The following is an 18,516-nucleotide window of genomic DNA, read 5'->3' as shown; positions in this document are numbered from 1 at the left end:
TCACTCTTGAAATTGAAACATCCCAACTTTATTTGCAAGAAGTTTGTGGACAATTTCTCCACACTTCTTTCTACATACAAGATTCAAATAGGCTAAATGAACATTTTAAGAAATTGAGAATAAACAGAGCTTTTACTTTTATTCCTCAGTTTGATACTTTATTTTCATTGTTGTTGGTAACGTGACAACACATGATCACAACAGGAACCATGTTTGTTTGATTGTGTGTGTGAACATACCAGATAGGATTTGGTATGGGGATGTCTACAACCAAAATATTAACATTTTGGTATAATATTTTGGATTTGAATGGGTATAACTAGCTAACTCTGGTCCAAAGTGATGCAACCGGATGCAACGCCAGTCCCTTCCTTTCCAAACAAAGTAACACTGCATACATTCCCATTTCCAAAACAAAAGGTGGACCAGCGCAGAGTGAGGTTGGCTTAGGAAAGGGTAGCGGCTACATTAGTGGCATAGCTGAGCTCTCAATATGAGAAAGCTGACACACTGGACTTGTCTTTCTTTAATATTGTTCATCATAAAAACTGATTCAGTCACTTTTTACAGTTTCTTCTTTATTTTCAAACTTGATTTGTTCTCCTCCTCCTTCTCTTCCTCATACTCTTCAGGAGAGAGTGGTATGTAAGAGGGGGTGGCTGGCTAAGTCGGCGTCAGCAGCTTCCTCTGTCATGACAACTGTCCCAGGATTCCATGCTGGTTCACATTAGTCCTTCTCTGGTACCAGCTTCAGCACTTTGCCAATAGCAATGGTTTTGCCTGAAAAGGGAGGCAATTACATAGTTATAAAAATGAGTTAGTATTCCATTTGGCAATAGTTTTCTAATATATCAAGTAGAAGCTTCTTCATATTCATCAATAGAAACAATAAATGGGGAAAAACAATATCACAGGAACAGACACACAGGCACACTACCTTCATCTCGTAGGGTGAACCTCCCCATCTGTGGGAAGTCTTTGAAGGTCTCCAGGCAGATGGTTCCGGCACACCGAAGCCGGGCGATGCACACCTGGTCCTGTTTGACAAAGCGAGGTCGTGTCTTGCTCTTCTCACCTGTCTTCTTGTCCACTAGACAAATTAAGGCCTGATGAGAGAATTTAATTAAAAACAGTTTATTTACTAATGAGCATTATTCACTGACAGAGAAGATACCTGTGGTTGGCAAACTATAATTGGATAGAGACCCGGTCAGGTTAGGAGATGTAAACAAGCTAATGTAATTTAGTAACTCACTGTGATTTGTACTTCTTCAATACAGGTGTGGATGTGTAGGACTGCGTTGTAACCTGGGCAGATTATGGATTTATGCTCAATGATGACGATCTAAAAACAAAGTAAAAAAACGGTAGAGAAATTAGCAGAGGTGTAAGTACTGGAGTTTACATATTTAGTCAGCTCAATCTAGCATTAAGGTTGGATAGGTTACTTTGTAACTGTAAACCATTAGGGTTACCTGTCCAAAATTGTAATCAGTAATGTAACTTTTGGATTACCCAAGCTCAGTACCATAGTCTTATTACTTTCAGTTACTTTTTGGATTACATCTCCCTTAAGAGACATTAGAAGACAAAAATAATCCATCAAACACATTTGGTGTGTCATCAGTAGGTTAACATTTTACGTCATTAATCTTCTTCTGGAGGCAGCTCTGCAGAGCGGTCACTAGCTGGCACAGCCAAAAAGTCATAAAATATGTTTTTAAACCAGTGGCGGTTGGTGCCATTTAAGATTAGGGAGGAAACTTTTTTTAATGAGCATGGCCTTATTTCTATTAAAGCATATTGATGACTGTCATTCATTTTCCATTCACCCAGCTCAATGTAACATCGATAGGTTAAGGTTACTACATGATAGTCAAATTTTCCCTATACCCATTATGAGGATGCTACAACAGCCTACAAATTAAAGTATATATATATATATATATATATATATATATATATATATATATATATATATATATATATATAACGTAGGTGCACATGAGAGACAAATTGGAGTAATCAAGGTGACAGACAGTGACACTGTCAATACCGCCTTGCACACTCTTGCCTGCATCTAGCTGATCTAGGGTATAATCATTAGTCCAAACTGTTGCCAAAACAAGAGTTACTATTGGACAAATTCAGGTAAGTCTATCCCCATTTCGTTTAGTTTGCTTCCATTTACTAAATATTTTTTCAACAGAATCGGCAGCATGAATACACCCCTGATCATCCGCACACAAAGTTCACTTTCATTGCAGCCACATACAAACAGCATCATCACGTTGCTTGTGGTATAATTCCTTCTCGCATCTACTCACTCTCCTACTTTCACATTTTCCCTTCGCTTGTTTACTTCAGTGCACAACACAACATCTGTCTGTGATCAGGCAACAACAACTCTCCAAGCCAAACCTTCATACCATAACCGTTAAACAATGCGCACAGCACACAGTTGAGGTCGGAATTTTACATACACCTTAGACAAATACATTTAAACTCAGTTTTTCACAATTCCTGACATTTAATCCTAGTAACAATTCCCTGTCTTAGGTCAGTTAGGATCACCACTTTATTTTAAGAATGTTAAATGTCAGAATATGAGTAGAGAGAATGATTTATTTCAGCTTTTATTTATTTATTCACATTCCCAGTGGGTCAGAAGTATACACTCAATTAGTATTTGGTAGCATTGCCTTTCAATTGTTTAACCTGGGTCAAACGTTTCAGGTGGCCTTCCACAAGCTTCCCACAATAAGTTGGATGAATTTTGGCCCATTCCTCCTGACGGAGCTGCTGTAACTGAGTCAGGTTTGTAGGCCTCCTGGCTCGCACACGCTTTTTCAGTTCTGCCACAAATTTTCTATGGAATTGAGGTCAGGGATTTGTGATGGCCACTCCAATACCTTGACTTTGTTGTCCTTAAGCCATTTTACCACAACTTTGGAAGTATGCTTGGGGTCATTGTCCATTTGGAAGACCCACTTGCAACCAAGCTTTAACTTCCTGACTGATGTCTTGCGATGTTGCTTCAATATATCCACATCATTTTCTTTCCTCATGATGCCATCTATTTTGTGAAGTGCCCCAGTGCCTCCTGCAGCAAAGCACCCCAACAACATGATGCTGCCACCTCCATGCTTTACGGTTGGGATGGTGTTCTTCGGCTTGCAAGCATCCCCCTTTTTCCTCCAAACACAACAATGGTCATTATGGCCAAACAGTTCTATTTTTGTTTCATCAGACCAGAGGACATTTCTCCACAAAGTACGATCTTTGTCCCCATGTGCAGTTGCAAACCGTAGTCTGGCTTTTATATGGCGGTTTTGGAGCAGTGGCATCTTCCTTGCTGAGCGGCCTTTCAGGTTATGTCGATATAGGACTTGTTTTACTGTGGATATAGATACTTTTGTACCTGTTTCCTCCAGCATCTTCACAAGGTCCTTTGCTATTGTTCGGGAATTGATTTGCACTTTTCGCACCAAAATACATTAATCTCTAGGAGACAGAACTTGTCTCATTCCTGAGCAGTATGGTGTTTATACTTGCATTCTATTGTTTGTGCAGATGAACAAGGTACCTTCAGGCGTTTCAAAATTGCTCCCACGGATAAACCAGACTTGTGGAGGTCTACAATTTGTGTCTGAGGTCTTGGCTGATTTCTTTTGATTTTCAAGCAAAGAGATGTCAAGCAAAGAGGCACTGAGTTTGAGGTAGGCCTTGAAATACATCCACAGGTACACCTCCAATTGACTCAAATTATTTTCAATTAGCCTATCAGAAGCTTCTAAAGTCATGACATCATTTTCTGGAATTTTCCAAGCTGTTTAAAGGCGCAGTCAACTTAAGGTATGTAAACTTCTGACCCACTGGAATTGTGATACAGTGAATTATAAATGAAATAATCTGTCTGTAAACAATTGTTGGAAAAATGACTTGTGTCATGCACATAGATGTCCTAACCGACATGCCAAAACTATAGTTTGTTAACAAGAAATTTGTGGAGTGGTTGAAAAACGAGTTTTAATGACTCCAACCTAAGTTGTAAACTAACTAATGTAAACTAACGACTTTAACTGTGTGTGTGTATATATATATATATATATATATATATATATATGTTTGTTTTTTTAACAATTAAATATAAATAAGAAAGACCCAAGCAACTAATAATAACAACGCAAGCCTATACATACACTTTCCAGCTCATTCATTACTGCTGCAGTGCTTGTTGTTGCGCTGAGTGGAAATAAGAAGAACGCACATTTTATTGCTTATAAAAGTGGTGTGCTGCTATACAAAGTTGACAGTTCTGCGTAAGAACTTAAACATGAAGTCATAAAAACAGCAGTTCTTTGCTGTATTCATTGACAGTCTCTCTCTAGTCATGGTTTTAAACATTTTGAAATCTCACAGTATTAACTTTGCTGTAGCTTTCTTTTATGTGTGCTACGTTCCAGCAGACACGGTCATCTGAGCCATCCGATTGGCCAGCGGTACAGCTATTGTGCACTTGATTTGCTCTCTGGGCCTACCGGAAAGGCAGAGTTTGTACCTTCAGACAAAGGAAATTGTTCAAAATCGAAACAGTTCGCCTACCTGGAGCGCAGGGCAGCTGAATCGGGTGCACCTACAGCCAACAGCCCGAGACCATTTTTTTTATAAGAACACAAGGCTTTATCTTTGGGTTTTTGGAAATCGACCAGTCGGTGACCACTGCTCTAAAAAGTTGTGAAGTTCAATTTCATGCTTCTCTCTGTGGGCACACCCGCAGTTTAGAGGGAACTTTGGTCATAACGTATTTTTCCGCAAACATTCTTTCTGAATTCAAAAGTAGTCCAATAAGTAATTAACTAGTTTTTCAAAAGTATCTGTAATCTGACAATATTTTTGCCGGTAACGTAACTGATTAGTTTGGGGGGTTTTGTAATCAGATTACATGTAATCAGTTACTCCCCAACCCTGCCTAGTATCACTATCATTTAGCATTTCTATAATGCAGCGTATCTTCTTAAGATGATCCTAGACAATAATAATATATGCCATTTATATAGCAAACTCTTATCCAAAGCGACTTACAGTCATGCGTGCATACACTGTACATTGTACGTACGGGTGGTCCCGGGGATGGAACCCACTATAACAAATCAAATTCTATACTGGCATTGCAAGCGCCATGCTCTACCGACCAAGCTACAGAGGACCTTAGACCTGTCCTAAGGAGCGTAGGCTACCTGGGCATCAAAGGTGCGTCCGGAGTGGCAGAGGTTCTCAGCATTACAGAGGATGAAGCCAGGCAGAATCTCCTCTTCCTCGATGCCCTTCAGCCTTAGCTTCAGGTTCTCCCCAGGAACAGCTTCATCTGTCTCCACCTCATCAGACAGCAGGCTCAGCACCTCCACTGTGTGCTGGGGGTAGGGATAACACATCACATGTATCATAGTGCTATATATACAGTATATGTTATACATCAAGTATTATATTAGTATCCTTAAATGGCAAGATAAACTGGGTCTGGGAAGGGAAATATAATCATTAGAACCTGAAGTAACGCCTTTAACACAGGTGCGAACATGTTGGAGAATCATAAACAGATGTGCATTTTAATGTCGGAAGTCTGGAGTCCCTTTCACAATTTACATTTTAATTATTTAGCAGAGGTTCTTCTGCGCAGCATCTGCCAAGTTAGTAAAAAGTAGATGTAAATTGTGAAAGGGGCTGCTGTACACTTGTGTAATGTATACTCTCCAGGAGCAGGACAGATGAATGACCTATGGAGAGCCTTACCCTGTTAGGCATCATGACCAGCTGCTGGGCTTTGGCAATGGAACCAGACTCCAGCTTCCCCAGGATCACCGTGCCCATATCCTGAGCAAAGAGCACAACCAAGACCAGGTTAAAGGTTAAGCTATCAGTTCAAGTCAGTGGCCTTGTGGTTATAGTGTCCTCCCTGAGATTGGAAGGTTGTGAGTTCTATCCCTGGCCGAGTCATACAAAAGACTGTAAAAATGGGACCCGATCCGTCTCTGCTTTGCACTCAGCGAGATAGTTTAGGGAGAAGAACCTGCAATAGACCCGCGTCCTCTCCAGGGGGTGTTGTACATCAAGCTGCCTCATGCTACAGAAACAGGAGGCTCCTGTTCCTACGAGCCATTCCGGCTACCACAAGGGTACTTACTATCAGTTAAAGAAAATGGTATTATTACATTACATCCTTTTTTCCCTGTTCTCATCCTCTGCTCCCATCTAAGAGGTGTTAATAATTTGGTGGGTGCTTATACTTGTCCTATTTCAAAATTTGATTTTTGTATACCCCAACTCCCCCTGAGACACCCTCAGAGAGTGGGGTCACGGCCAGGGTCTGCCATTAACAACAGTGACCCTGGAGCAATTAGGGTTAAGTGCCTTGCTCTAAGGCACATCAACAGATTGGTCCTAAGGGTTAGGAAGGACACTGGAGTTTGCAAGATCACCTTGATATTGAATGAATGAATGAATGAATGAAATTAAAACTAAAATGGATTCCAGCTGGGAGATTAAAATGGTTGTTAAAAAGCCAGAAAGTTTTTGGTTCCTTTCCTTTTTATGCTACCACCTAAGATGCCATATCTTCAGTGTCCTAGCACTAAGCTGTTGACCCCCTGTTCTACTGTACTGTAGTGAAGTTAGAACAGGCCCACTGCCAGCTAGTCTAACAATCTAACCATCCCCCAATTAACTGGACCATAATTCCATTATATCAACTGAATAGAAGACCTAGTTAGAGCTCCTGGGTTTCATAACACCCTGCAGTGTGTATGTGTGTAGAAAACCTGCTGAGACAGCTATACAATATCTTAATTCCATCACGTTCCCTGCCTTCTAACATGTTCCAAAACACACCCACGCACTGATGACACCGGTGCCAGAAAGCTAAATTGTCTTGTGGAGAAAATGGCTGTGCTCTGCAGTCCTTGGCTACAGTAGGGAGGACTTGGAAGGACACGCTGATGTTGGAAGGCCAGAGTGTGTGTGTGTGTGTGTGTGTGTGTGTGTGTGTGTGTGTGTGGTGTAGCAGCTGCATAGTCCTGCGTTATCGTTATCTTTTGGAAGTAATTTCATAAAACGTTGGCAAACTCTGAGATAATAATGGATTATTAATTACTACAGAATAAAATGGCCTGACTTGATTCAAATGTATGCTAGCTATGCTGTTAAGTGCAATACAGAGCTAGAGATATGTAACTGGGATAACTCATGACAGCCGTTGCACTCACCTTGTATTTGTCTACGATGGGTAATCTGACGGGGCCGTCTGTGATTCTGTTGAAGCTTGGCAGGCTGTCTAGGTGTGGGATGAATGGCAACCCCCTTGTAACAAAGAATAATTAGGACAATAAATTATTATATTTTCTAATACTACATATTATGGATTTTAAATTATTGTGGGAATAGAGAACTTTTATAGCTTCAGAAAAGTTAGCAGAGCTACATTGATTTGATGGACTGATATGAAAATGAAGACTTGACAAGCAACCGTCACTCAGCACCCACAAAGCGATTGACTTTCATGTACTTTTGGCAGAGAACAGAATGGGGGTTGACTTACGTGTACCACGTGCACTCCTCTATGGGGTCCTTCAAGTTGGCTCCCGTTAGCCCAGAGCAAGGCATGAAGTAGATGTCCTTCTTTGGGTTGAAGCCCACCTTCTTCAGAAATGGCACTAATTTCTCTTTACATTCCTCATACCTGTAGTGGAGAGGGAGGAGGATGGGTTATTTTACTGAGTTAAATATCAATGTTACAATGTTGACTAATTGAGGAACACAATCTCTTTCCTATTCTATGACTGTCTGTCATAACCAGCCATGCAGCATGAGGGTCAATGAACACATTGGATGGGATACTGTAGATTCTGCATTTGGCTTTAAATATAAATTATATATAAGATGCATGTCGGTACATTGTACTGAGTCACCTTTCCAAGCTCCAGTTGACGGTGGGGTCATCCATCTTGTTGACGAGGATGATGAGGTGCTTGACTCCAGCCGTCTTGGCTAGCATGGCGTGCTCCCGCGTCTGGCCTCCCTTCTCAAAGCCTGTCTCAAACTCTCCTTTTCTGGCCGAGATCACCTGACCACAACATAGGGTTACGTTAGACTAGCATAGGGTGCAGAAGATACTGATAAACAACTAGGGTACACCATAATGTACTGTACATACTGTCTGTCATTATCTAGTGTCGTTTTCAAAACTAAAATGCATGTTAGAATCTACCCTCTCATTATAAAGTAAGTCAGTCCTCTTCTTCTCATAAAAAAAATCTATTTATAAAAATAATGCAGGCCCAGTCAACTTGTACGCGACCAATAAACTATGATTTGATAATGGCAACTTTCCAACTACCTAACTAACAGGGACACATGGGTCTGTTTTGCCTTGACCCAGCAGATATGAAAAGTGAACAATACAATGCCTTCTGCTAAGCATTGTTTGGGAAAACTCACCAGCACTGCCAAGTCAGCCTGTGATGCACCACCAATCATGTTGGGGACAAAGCTTTTGTGGCCGGGGGCATCCAGGATAGTAAAGTGCTTTTTCTCTGTCTCAAAGTAGGCTCTCCCCACCTCCACCGTCTTCCCCTTGTCTCTCTCCTCCTGGTTAGTGTCCAGTGCCCAGGACAGGTACCTGGGGAGCAGAAAAACTAATCTGAGTGCCTAAAATGTATGATTAAAAACAGGCTACCATATTTTCTCATGTCGTACCAAGATGAAAAAGTAATATGCAAACTTTTTCAGAATTATTTTGTATTATTTTCAATCATACACATAACTGAATCTAGTCACAACAGAAGGTAAGCTCACCATGTTTCTCTGTTTTTTTCTTTTGCTTCTCTTTCATATTTCTCCAGGGTTCTTTTCTCCACCATACCTGTCAAATACCTATGATAAGAAAGAAAAACAGACATTGTCTGATCTGATAAATATAGGAAAACATTTTATTTTTTAGGTAGCCATGGCATTAATAGCAATGGTTATCATACTGTAGAAGAAAATGATAAGCCATCTTCAGTAACCTGAATGTAGGCATAGTTATTGATAACCATGTTATTACTCACATGATCTGTCCCCCAATAGTTGATTTACCAGCATCTGAAAAAAATAAAAAATAATCCTCAATCCAAATGAACACACAGGCAATTTCTAAGAGCCATTTCCCTGTGCCCAGGGAGAACAAACAATGTACGAAAGAAAACCATGAGGTAATAGTATACAATAGGGACGGACCCACATGACCGATGAACACCACATTGACATGCTCCTTCTTCGGGGCATTTGGTGGGAGCGGGATTACTTTTAGCACGGGCAACTCCTCCTCTTCTTCCTCCTCCATCATCTCTACTTCCTCCCTTCCCTGTGCCTCTTCACTGGAACCTCCCTCTCCTCCCAAGGCTCCTCCTCCTCCTGGTTCTCCTTCCCCGGACTCCTCTTTCTGCTCCCACGTCTCCACCTCCACCGCCATGTCTGCTTCTGTCCCTCCTCCGTTCTCCACCGGAGCTAAACGACACAAACGGCACTCGGTTACCACTGATGTAAACCATGAAACAATTCTCTTTTGTTTAAGGTAGTCCGCACAGCCAGCAGATTTCACAGGTGCATTATGGGTATATGAGATCGCTTGTGAACAGAAAGGAGAGTACCGGCACACTGTTCAGATGAGGTTTTTTTTCCTCAGGGTTTTGATGGAGAATCTGGGAGCATCTAAACTGTGTGCTGGAGAGTACAGTGATTGGCTGTTCTCTTCAAACAATGCTCTTTGGCCTCACACAATATAACAATGAAATTGGCTTATTACACATTTATTGCATAGTTGTCACCTATGCCATGGATGTTCAATATAATTATTTAATAGTGATATAGCGTTGCAGTGATAGTAGTGATAGCTAGCTAACCTTATATTGAACAAATTAAATTCATTCTTTAAAGAAATTAAAGTGCATCTAGCACTGATGCAAATGTAGAAACCTGCTAATCAAATCAGTAGATTAGCGTGTACAAAAACTCTTCCCATAGCAGCATAAAAACGAGGCCTGCACCTCCTTATCCATGAAATTAAACATCTGACCGATCATGTACAATGCCTGTTCTCTTATCAACGCTTGTCATTCACAATCAGCATTGGAGAATAGTCATGATGATGACAACTGCTCGGAGAAGCATGCATGCAATACCACAGAAAACGTTGGCATCTTTGTTCTGAAATATAAACCCACAAGGTAACTTCACCAATCACTCAGAACTCCCTTCCCATCATGTCTTCTCTCTCTCTTGCAGGCTGCAGTTGCAGCCAGGTGTCACACTAACAGATAAATCAGGCCAATGTAACCTGAGTAGATGTGCACAGTGGCAGTGCTCTCTTGCCAAATGTAAACACCTGACCTCAGCACATATACGGCTGGTCAACATAGTACATTTCTACAGAAACGTTCCCTGAAAAATCAAGAACTGGACTGTGCCCCATTTGGTTATACCAGTCTAACAACATATTTTCTATCTGTTTCCACATGATCCAGTGTACTAGTCTATTTTAAGCATAGGCCTGTGATGTTGCATCATGCTATAGATGTGCATGTAGGGAGTAGCTCCCACTCCCTACATGCACAACCTTCCCAGTTGGACCTTGTCATGTCTCCCAGAGCTGGCCTTCAGGCATAGGCTACCTCCTAGTGAACAGTAGGCCTGAAGAGACGTTTCAATTTCTGAATGAATGCAAGGTAAACAATACTGACTGAAGGACATTTGTAATTGCTTCTGGTATTAGTTGGGTGGGAGTTGGCAAGGCAACCTTCTACAGGTAAAAATACCTAAGGCCTTTAAAAAAAAAAACACCTGTGATACACACCTTCAACAAACAAATCTGATACTGTCTGTGATTGTCCAAACAATAACATTGTGTGAAGTACAAGGCAGAGTGTGAAAATTTTTTAATTACATAATAATATAGTAATAGACACAAAACATACCAACTGTTTCTAAAACCTCCATGCTGGCAACTGGCTCAGCACCTGTGAAGAGACAAGTTGTTGCATTCATCATTGGCATTATATGGACATTGGAGCTTTTAGGAATCACCATATCAGATTAAGTACGGGTGATGGCTTAACAATAATTATAGCATTATGAGCAGTAGGCCAAGTTGTAAAATTTGCACCATCATGTCAAAGCTGTCACATTAGTGTTGAGCAATATCATAGCTACAACACTAGCCCAGTGAGCTTGCTAGCTACAAACTCAAGCTAGCTATCTATTTGGCTAACTTGGTTAACCCCTGGCAATAACAGCAGCTGTCAACATCTCGTTAATCCAACACTCCACCACAAGCACGCACTGACCTACCGTGACCATCGGAATTGGAGATTTCCGTAGGGCTACTTTGAAGGAAAGTCGGCACAAACACCGCCGCGTCGACATTCGGGATAAATGGCTTGGCATTGACGCTGAGAGCGGCGAGAGCGGACTGGAGCCCCGCGGTAGCTCGGGCCTTAACATCCTCCTCCTGCTCCCACGAATCTGGTGCTGTGTCTCGCGGGTCCATGGCACAGTTAGCTAAGATAGCTAGCTAGCTTGACTGTGAATAATGCAGCTGGTTTGATGTCCGTTAGCTATGTTATCTTGCTACTTATTCACTGTGTCTTGTTTTGGGAGGCATATGGTGCGCCGGTGTCACGCACGGAGGCAAGACCGACGAGAGAGGGAGAGACGTGAACCTACAGTTCCAGAATTAACCGCTAGGAGGACCACTCGAGGGGGCGACCCCTGCAACTACAGAACAATGCATTCTGGAAGGTGGGGTTGAATATAAAGCTTTTCGTCGTTTTCTCTTTAGACTCAGTATACCAGTAAATATGAAAATTAATAACAGTATAATAATCAGAGCATGTGTAGACATCCTTTACTTTATTAAACAAATAATTTAAACAAGTTATATACAGTGCCTTCAGAAAGTATTCACACCCCTTGAAGTTTCTCACATTTTGTTGTGTTCCAGCCTGTATTTAAAATGGATCAAATTGAGATTTTTTTTTCTCCGCTGGCCTACACACAATAGCCCATAATGTCAAAGGTGATTTATGTTTTTCGATTTTTTTTCAAATAAATGAATAAAAGTTTAAATGTATTGAGTCAATAATTATTCAACAGAAGAGACAGTGTCATTATATCATTTATTTTGGTACTGTCCATATGTAGCTTGTTTTTGGTCAAAGGTCCAGGAATGGCTGAAGAATTGCAACATTTACCTGGCGCTAACTCTGCAGATAGCAATACTGGGTGATTTCAAAAGTCATAGTCAATCGATCAAAAATATAATAATTTTAGCAAACATTTACATTTTTAATTTTACAATCTGTAGAAACTATGAGAATACAAAGCTTCAGAACTTTTGTGAAGCATCACAGCACAGTTGAAAAAAATATGGCAAATGGAAATCCAAAATGGATGGTGTTAAGAAATAGATGGGAGGGGTTGAATGGACCGAATGGTGGGACTAAAAACAACAAGATTACTAATGTAAAATATACTGTGTCTGTAATATGTGTATAGGTTCAGAACTTTTGTGAAACAGCCCAGTTAAAAAATATATGGCAAATAGATGGATCAAACTGGATGGACATCGGAAATAGACGTTGAGGGTAGAGAAATATTATTGTAAAATAGATTGTACGTAAAATGTATATAGTATGTATAATCGGAAAGCAGAAGACTATGTTTTGATGTTCATTAGTTTACTCCAATTCTGGGAAGGGTGGTAGGGTAAATGGAAAATAATAAAGGAAAATACACTTTAAAAAGATATGTATACCATACCAGTCAAAAGTTTGGACACACCTACAGTACTCATTCAAGGATTTTTCTTTACATTGTAGAATAATAGTGAAGACATCAAAACTATGAAATAATACACATGGAATCATGTAGTAACCAAAAAAGTGTTAAACAAATCAAAATATATTTGCGATTTGAGATCCTTCAAAGTAGCCACCCTTTGCCATGATGACAGTTTTGCACTCGCTTGGCATTCTCTCAACCAGCTTCATAAGGTAGTCATCTAGAATGCATTTCGATTAACAGGTGTGCCTTGTTAAAAGTTCAATTACAGTATTTCTTTCCATCTTAATGCGTTTGAGCCAATTAGTTGTGTTGTGACAAGGTAGAGGTGGTATACAGAAGATAGCCCTATTTGAAGATGGTCTCTTAGCAAATAGGGCTAAGTCCATTATGGCAAGAAAAGCTCAAATAAGCAAAGAGTAATAACAGTCAATCATTACTTTAAGACATGAAAGTCAGTCAATTCAGAAAATTTCAAGAACTTTGACAATTTTGTTGGGGAATGTTCCTTGTTCCTTGTCAGTAATTTGCTTATTGGTGAAATCAGCAATCAGACAATATATTTAAGTATATCAATCAAACCTTTTATTAATGCAATTGCAGACAGAAGTTGACAACGGGAACATAGCACGCATGTTTCAGAGTAAGTTCTGCAAAATAGGAAAGGTCCAAGTTGCTTTAATATGCTTGCAGTCAACCCCTAGTGATGAAACTGTCTACGTCAACACCTTCTACTCATCAGACCAAACCCATGCATATACAATTATACAAACTTGCAGGAGAGAACAATAGTTCCAGTATTTTCTAAGGGCTCAGCAGTAATTTTCCACTCCTGTGTGGCTTACAGTGGTGTGTCTGACTTGTCTCTTATCTCCTTCACTCCCCTGCAGGGTTCTGTGTCTATGAATCTCATTTTTGCCTTGAGGTGCTTTCTCACAGACACCCTGTTTTGGCTGCAATAACTCACACATCTCTCAGACCGTTTCTTATAAGAGGCAGAGACTAGAAAAGAACTGTGTAACAATATTAAACCTTATAATGCATACACAGTGCCTTGCGAAAGTATTCGGCCCCCTTGAACTTTGCGACCTTTTGCCACATTTCAGGCTTCAAACATAAAGATATAAAATTGTATTTTTTTGTGAAGAATCAACAACAAGTGGGACACAGTCATGAAGTGGAACGACATTTATTGGATATTTCAAACTTTTTTAACAAATCAAAAACTGAAAAATTGGGCGTGCAAAATTATTCAGCCCCTTTACTTTCAGTGCAGCAAACTCTCTCCAGAAGTTCAGTGAGGATCTCTGAATGATCCAATGTTGACCTAAATGACTAATGATGATAAATACAATCCACCTGTGTGTAATCAAGTCTCCGTATAAATGCACCTGCACTGTGATAGTCTCAGAGGTTCGTTAAAAGCGCAGAGAGCATCATGAAGAACAAGGAACACATCAGGCAGGTCCGAGATACTGTTGTGAAGAAGTTTAAAGCCGGATTTGGATACAAAAAGATTTCCCAAGCTTTAAACATCCCAAGGAGCACTGTGCAAGTGCTAATATTGAAATGGAAGGAGTATCAGACCACTGCAAATCTACCAAGACCTGGCCGTCCCTCTAAACTTTCAGCTCATACAAGGAGAAGACTGATCAGAGATGCAGCTAAGAGGCCCATGATCACTCTGGATGAACTGCAGAGATCTACAGCTGAGGTGGGAGACTCTGTCCATAGGACAACAATCAGTCGTATATTGCACAAATCTGGCCTTTATGGAAGAGTGGCAAGAAGAAAGCCATTTCTTAAAGATATCCATAAAAAGTGTAGTTTAAAGTTTGCCACAAGCCACCTGGGAGACACACCAAACATGTGGAAGAAGGTGCTCTGGTCAGATGAAACCAAAATTGAACTTTTTGGCAACAATGCAAAACTTTATGTTTGGCGTAAAAGTAACACAGCTGGCCACACCATCCCCACTGTCAAACATGGTGGTAGCAGCATCATGGTTTGGGCCTGCTTTTCTTCAGCAGGGACAGGGAAGATGGTTAAAAATGAATGGGAAGATGGATGGAGCCAAATACAGGACCATTCTGGAAGAAAACCTGATGGAGTCTGCAAAAGACCTGAGACTGGGACGGAGATTTGTCTTCCAACAAGACAATGATCCAAAACATAAAGCAAAATCTACAATGGAATGGTTCAAAAATAAACATATCCAGGTGTTAGAATGGCCAAGTCAAAGTCCAGACCTGAATCAAATCGAGAATCTGTGGAAAGAACTGAAAACTGCTGTTCACAAATGCTCTCCATCCAACCTCACTGAGCTCGAGCTGTTTTGCAAGGAGGAATGGTAAAAAATGTCAGTCTCTCGATGTGCAAAACTGATAGAGACATACCCCAAGCGACTTACAGCTGTAATCGCAGCAAAAGGTGGCGCTACAAAGTATTAACTTAAGGGGGCTGAATAATTTTGCACGCCCAATTTTTCAGTTTTTGATTTGTTAAAAAAGTTTGAAATATCCAATAAATGTCGTTCCACTTCATGATTGTGTCCCACTTGTTGTTGATTCTTCACAAAAAAATACAGTTTTATATCTTTATGTTTGAAGCCTGAAATGTGGCAAAAGGTCGCAAAGTTCAAGGGGGCCGAATACTTTCGCAAGGCACTGTATATATTGCTAATCTGTAGTCCAGGACCCTATAAATGTAGTGGGGGAGAGGTCTTATAGCCCTTGCCCCTTCCATTAATACAACATATGCATAATCAATTATTAAACTACATCAATCATTTGGTGCAGCCCCTATCATGACCCCAAGTTGACCCCATCAATTTATTCAAGTGCAGTCGCAAAAACCATCAAGCGCTATGATGAAACTGGCTCTCATGAGAACCACAACAGGAAAGGAAAACACAGTTACCTCTGCTGCAGAGGATAAGTTTGTGAGAGTTACCAGCCTCAGAAATAGCAGCACAAATAAATGCTTCACAGAGTTCAAGTAACAGACACATTAAACATCAACTGTTCAGAGGAGACTGTGTCTATCACTGCTGCAAATAAACCACTACTAAAGGACACCAATAATAAGAGAGTTGCTTGGGCCAAGAAACACAGGCAATGGACATTAGAGCGATGTAAATCTGTCCTTTGGTCTGATGAGTCCAAATGACCGCTGTGTCTTTGTAAGATGCAGAGTAGGCAAACAGATGATCTCAGCATGTGTGGTTGTGGGGGAGAGTGACCAAGAAGGAGAGTGATGGAGTGCTGCATCTGATGACCTGGCCTCCACAATCACCGAACTCAACCCAATTGAGATGGTTTGGGATGAGTTGGACCGCAGAGTGACAGAAAAGCAGCCTAAAAGTGCTCAGCATATGTGGAAACTCCTTCAAGACTGTTGGAAAAGCATTCCAGGTGAAACTGGTTGAAAGAATGCTGAGAGTGTGCAAAGCTGTCATCAAGGCAAATGGTGGCTACTTTGAAGAATCTCAAATAGAAAATATATATTCTGATTTGTTTAACACTTTTTTGTTTACTACATTATTCCATATGTGTTATTTCATAGTTTTGATGTATTCATATTAAAAATAAAGAAAAATCCTGGAATGAGTAGGTGTGTCCAATCTTTTGACTGGTACTGTATATAATATATATATATATATATATATATATATATATATATATATATATATATATATATACACTGATAAAAAATAAATATATAATAAGTATTCAACCCCTTTTTATGGCAAGCCTAAATAAGTTCAAGTTTAAACTTAAGTTGCATGGACTCACTCTGTGTAAAATATAGTGTTTAACACTGTTTTTCAATGACTACCTCATCTCTGTACCCCACACATACAATTATCTGTAAGGTCCCTCAGTTGAGCAATGAATTTCAAATCCAGATTCACAAAGACCAGGGAGGTTCTCTCAATGCCTTGGATAGAACAACACCTATTGGTAGATAGATTTTTTTTAAAGCACCTTGCAAAGAATGGAACCTATTAGTAGATGGGTAAAAAATAATAATAAAGCAGACATTGAATATCCCTTTGAACATGGTGAAGTTATTAATAACTCGTGGGATGGTGTTTCAATACACCCAGGCACTACAAAGATACAGGTGTCCTTCCTAAATCAGTTGCTGGAAAGGAAGGAAACCGCTCAGGGATTTCACGAGGCCAATGGTGACTTTAATGGCTGTGATAGGAGAAAACTGAGGATGTATCAACAACATAGTTACTCCACAATACTAACCTAAATGAGAGTGAAAAGAAGGAAGCCTGTACAGAACAAAAAAAAACACAAAAAAAACATGCATCCTGTTTGCAACAAGGCACTAAAGTAATACTGCAACAAATGTGGTAAAACAATAAAACATTTGTCCTGAACACAAAGTGTTATGTTTGGGGCAAATCCATTACAACCACAGCAGGTTGGTGGTACCTTAATTGGGGAGGACGGGCTCATAGTAATGGCTGGAACAGAATGATTGGAATGGTAATCAAACTCATGAAACATCTGTTTGATACCATTCCATTCTATTCACTCCATTCCAGCCATTATTATGAGATGTCCTCCCCTCAGTTGTCATGCCCTGACCTTAGTTATCTTTGTTTTCTTTATTATTTTGGTTAGGTCAGGATGTGACAAGGGTGGTTTGTTTAGTTTTTGTATTGTCTAGGGGTTTTTCTAGTCTAGGTGTTTATATGTCTATGGTTGCCTAGATTGGTTCTCAATCAGAGGTAGCTGTTTATTGTTGTCTCTGATTGGGGACCATATTTAGGTAGCCATATTCCTTGGGTATTTTGTGGGTTGTTATTCTATGTTTAGTTGCCTGTCTGCACTAGCCATATTAGCTTCACGTTTTGTTAAGTTTGTTCAGTGTTCTTTCTTTAACTAAAGAAGTATGTACGCATATCACGCTGCTCTTTGGTCTCCTCCTTACGACGACCGTGACATCAGTAGCCTCTTGTGAATACAACACATTACTGAGTACCACTCCTTTTCAAGCATAGTGGTGGCTGCATAATGTTATGGGTATGCTTGTAATTGTTAAGGACTTGGATGTTTTTCAGGATTAAAAAGAAGCAGAAAGAAGGTAAGCGCAGGCAAAATCGTAGAAAACCTGGTTCGGTCTGCTTTCCATCAGACACTGGGAGACGAATCCACCGATCAGCAGGACATAAACCTAAAACACAAGGCCAAATCTACACTGGAGTTGCTTACCAAGAAGACAGTGCCGTTCCTGAGTGGCTGAGTTACAGTTTTGATTTAAATCTCCTTGAAAATTTATGGCAAGACTTTTGTCTAGCAATCAGACACTGGGAGACGAATTCACCGATCAGCAGGACATAAACCTAAAACACAAGGCCAAATCTACACTGGAGTTGCTTACCAAGAAGACAGTGCCGTTCCTGAGTGGCTGAGTTACAGTTTTGATTTAAATCTCCTTGAAAATTTATGGCAAGACTTTTGTCTAGCAATGATCAATTTTGAAAAGAATAATGGGCAAATATTGTACAATTCAGGTGTGCAAAGCTCTTAGAGACTTATCCAGAAAGACTCACAAGTTGTAATCGCTGCCAAAGGTGATTCTAACATGTATTGACTCAGGGGTTAAATATTTATCATATCAAGA

General features: G+C 40.2%; 1 protein-coding gene across 1 annotated transcript; it reads right to left on the bottom strand.

Annotated features, from left to right (window-relative positions):
- Positions 1–130: 130 nt before the first annotated feature.
- LOC149974482 (eukaryotic peptide chain release factor GTP-binding subunit ERF3A-like) lies at positions 131–11,817 on the bottom strand. Its single transcript, XM_090211927.1, has 14 exons — positions 11,383–11,817; positions 11,010–11,051; positions 9,274–9,543; positions 9,105–9,138; positions 8,851–8,928; positions 8,494–8,674; positions 7,965–8,119; positions 7,595–7,735; positions 7,263–7,356; positions 5,794–5,874; positions 5,241–5,414; positions 1,256–1,345; positions 938–1,106; positions 131–780 (listed from the first exon to the last, which is right to left on the bottom strand). Exons 1-14 carry the CDS (start codon positions 11,579–11,581, stop codon positions 728–730), a joined length of 1,761 nt encoding a protein of 586 aa, XP_090068053.1. The 5' UTR covers positions 11,582–11,817; the 3' UTR covers positions 131–727.
- Between the last annotated feature and the right edge of the window lie 6,699 nt (positions 11,818–18,516).

The sequence above is a fragment of the Oncorhynchus mykiss genome, chromosome 20 (assembly GCF_057628025.1).
Source record: "Oncorhynchus mykiss isolate SJ-2025 chromosome 20, ASM5762802v1, whole genome shotgun sequence".
Taxonomy (NCBI): Eukaryota; Metazoa; Chordata; class Actinopteri; order Salmoniformes; family Salmonidae; genus Oncorhynchus; species Oncorhynchus mykiss.
The sequence above is the reverse complement of the archived record's forward strand: the minus strand, read 5'-3'. Positions and strand labels throughout refer to the sequence as shown.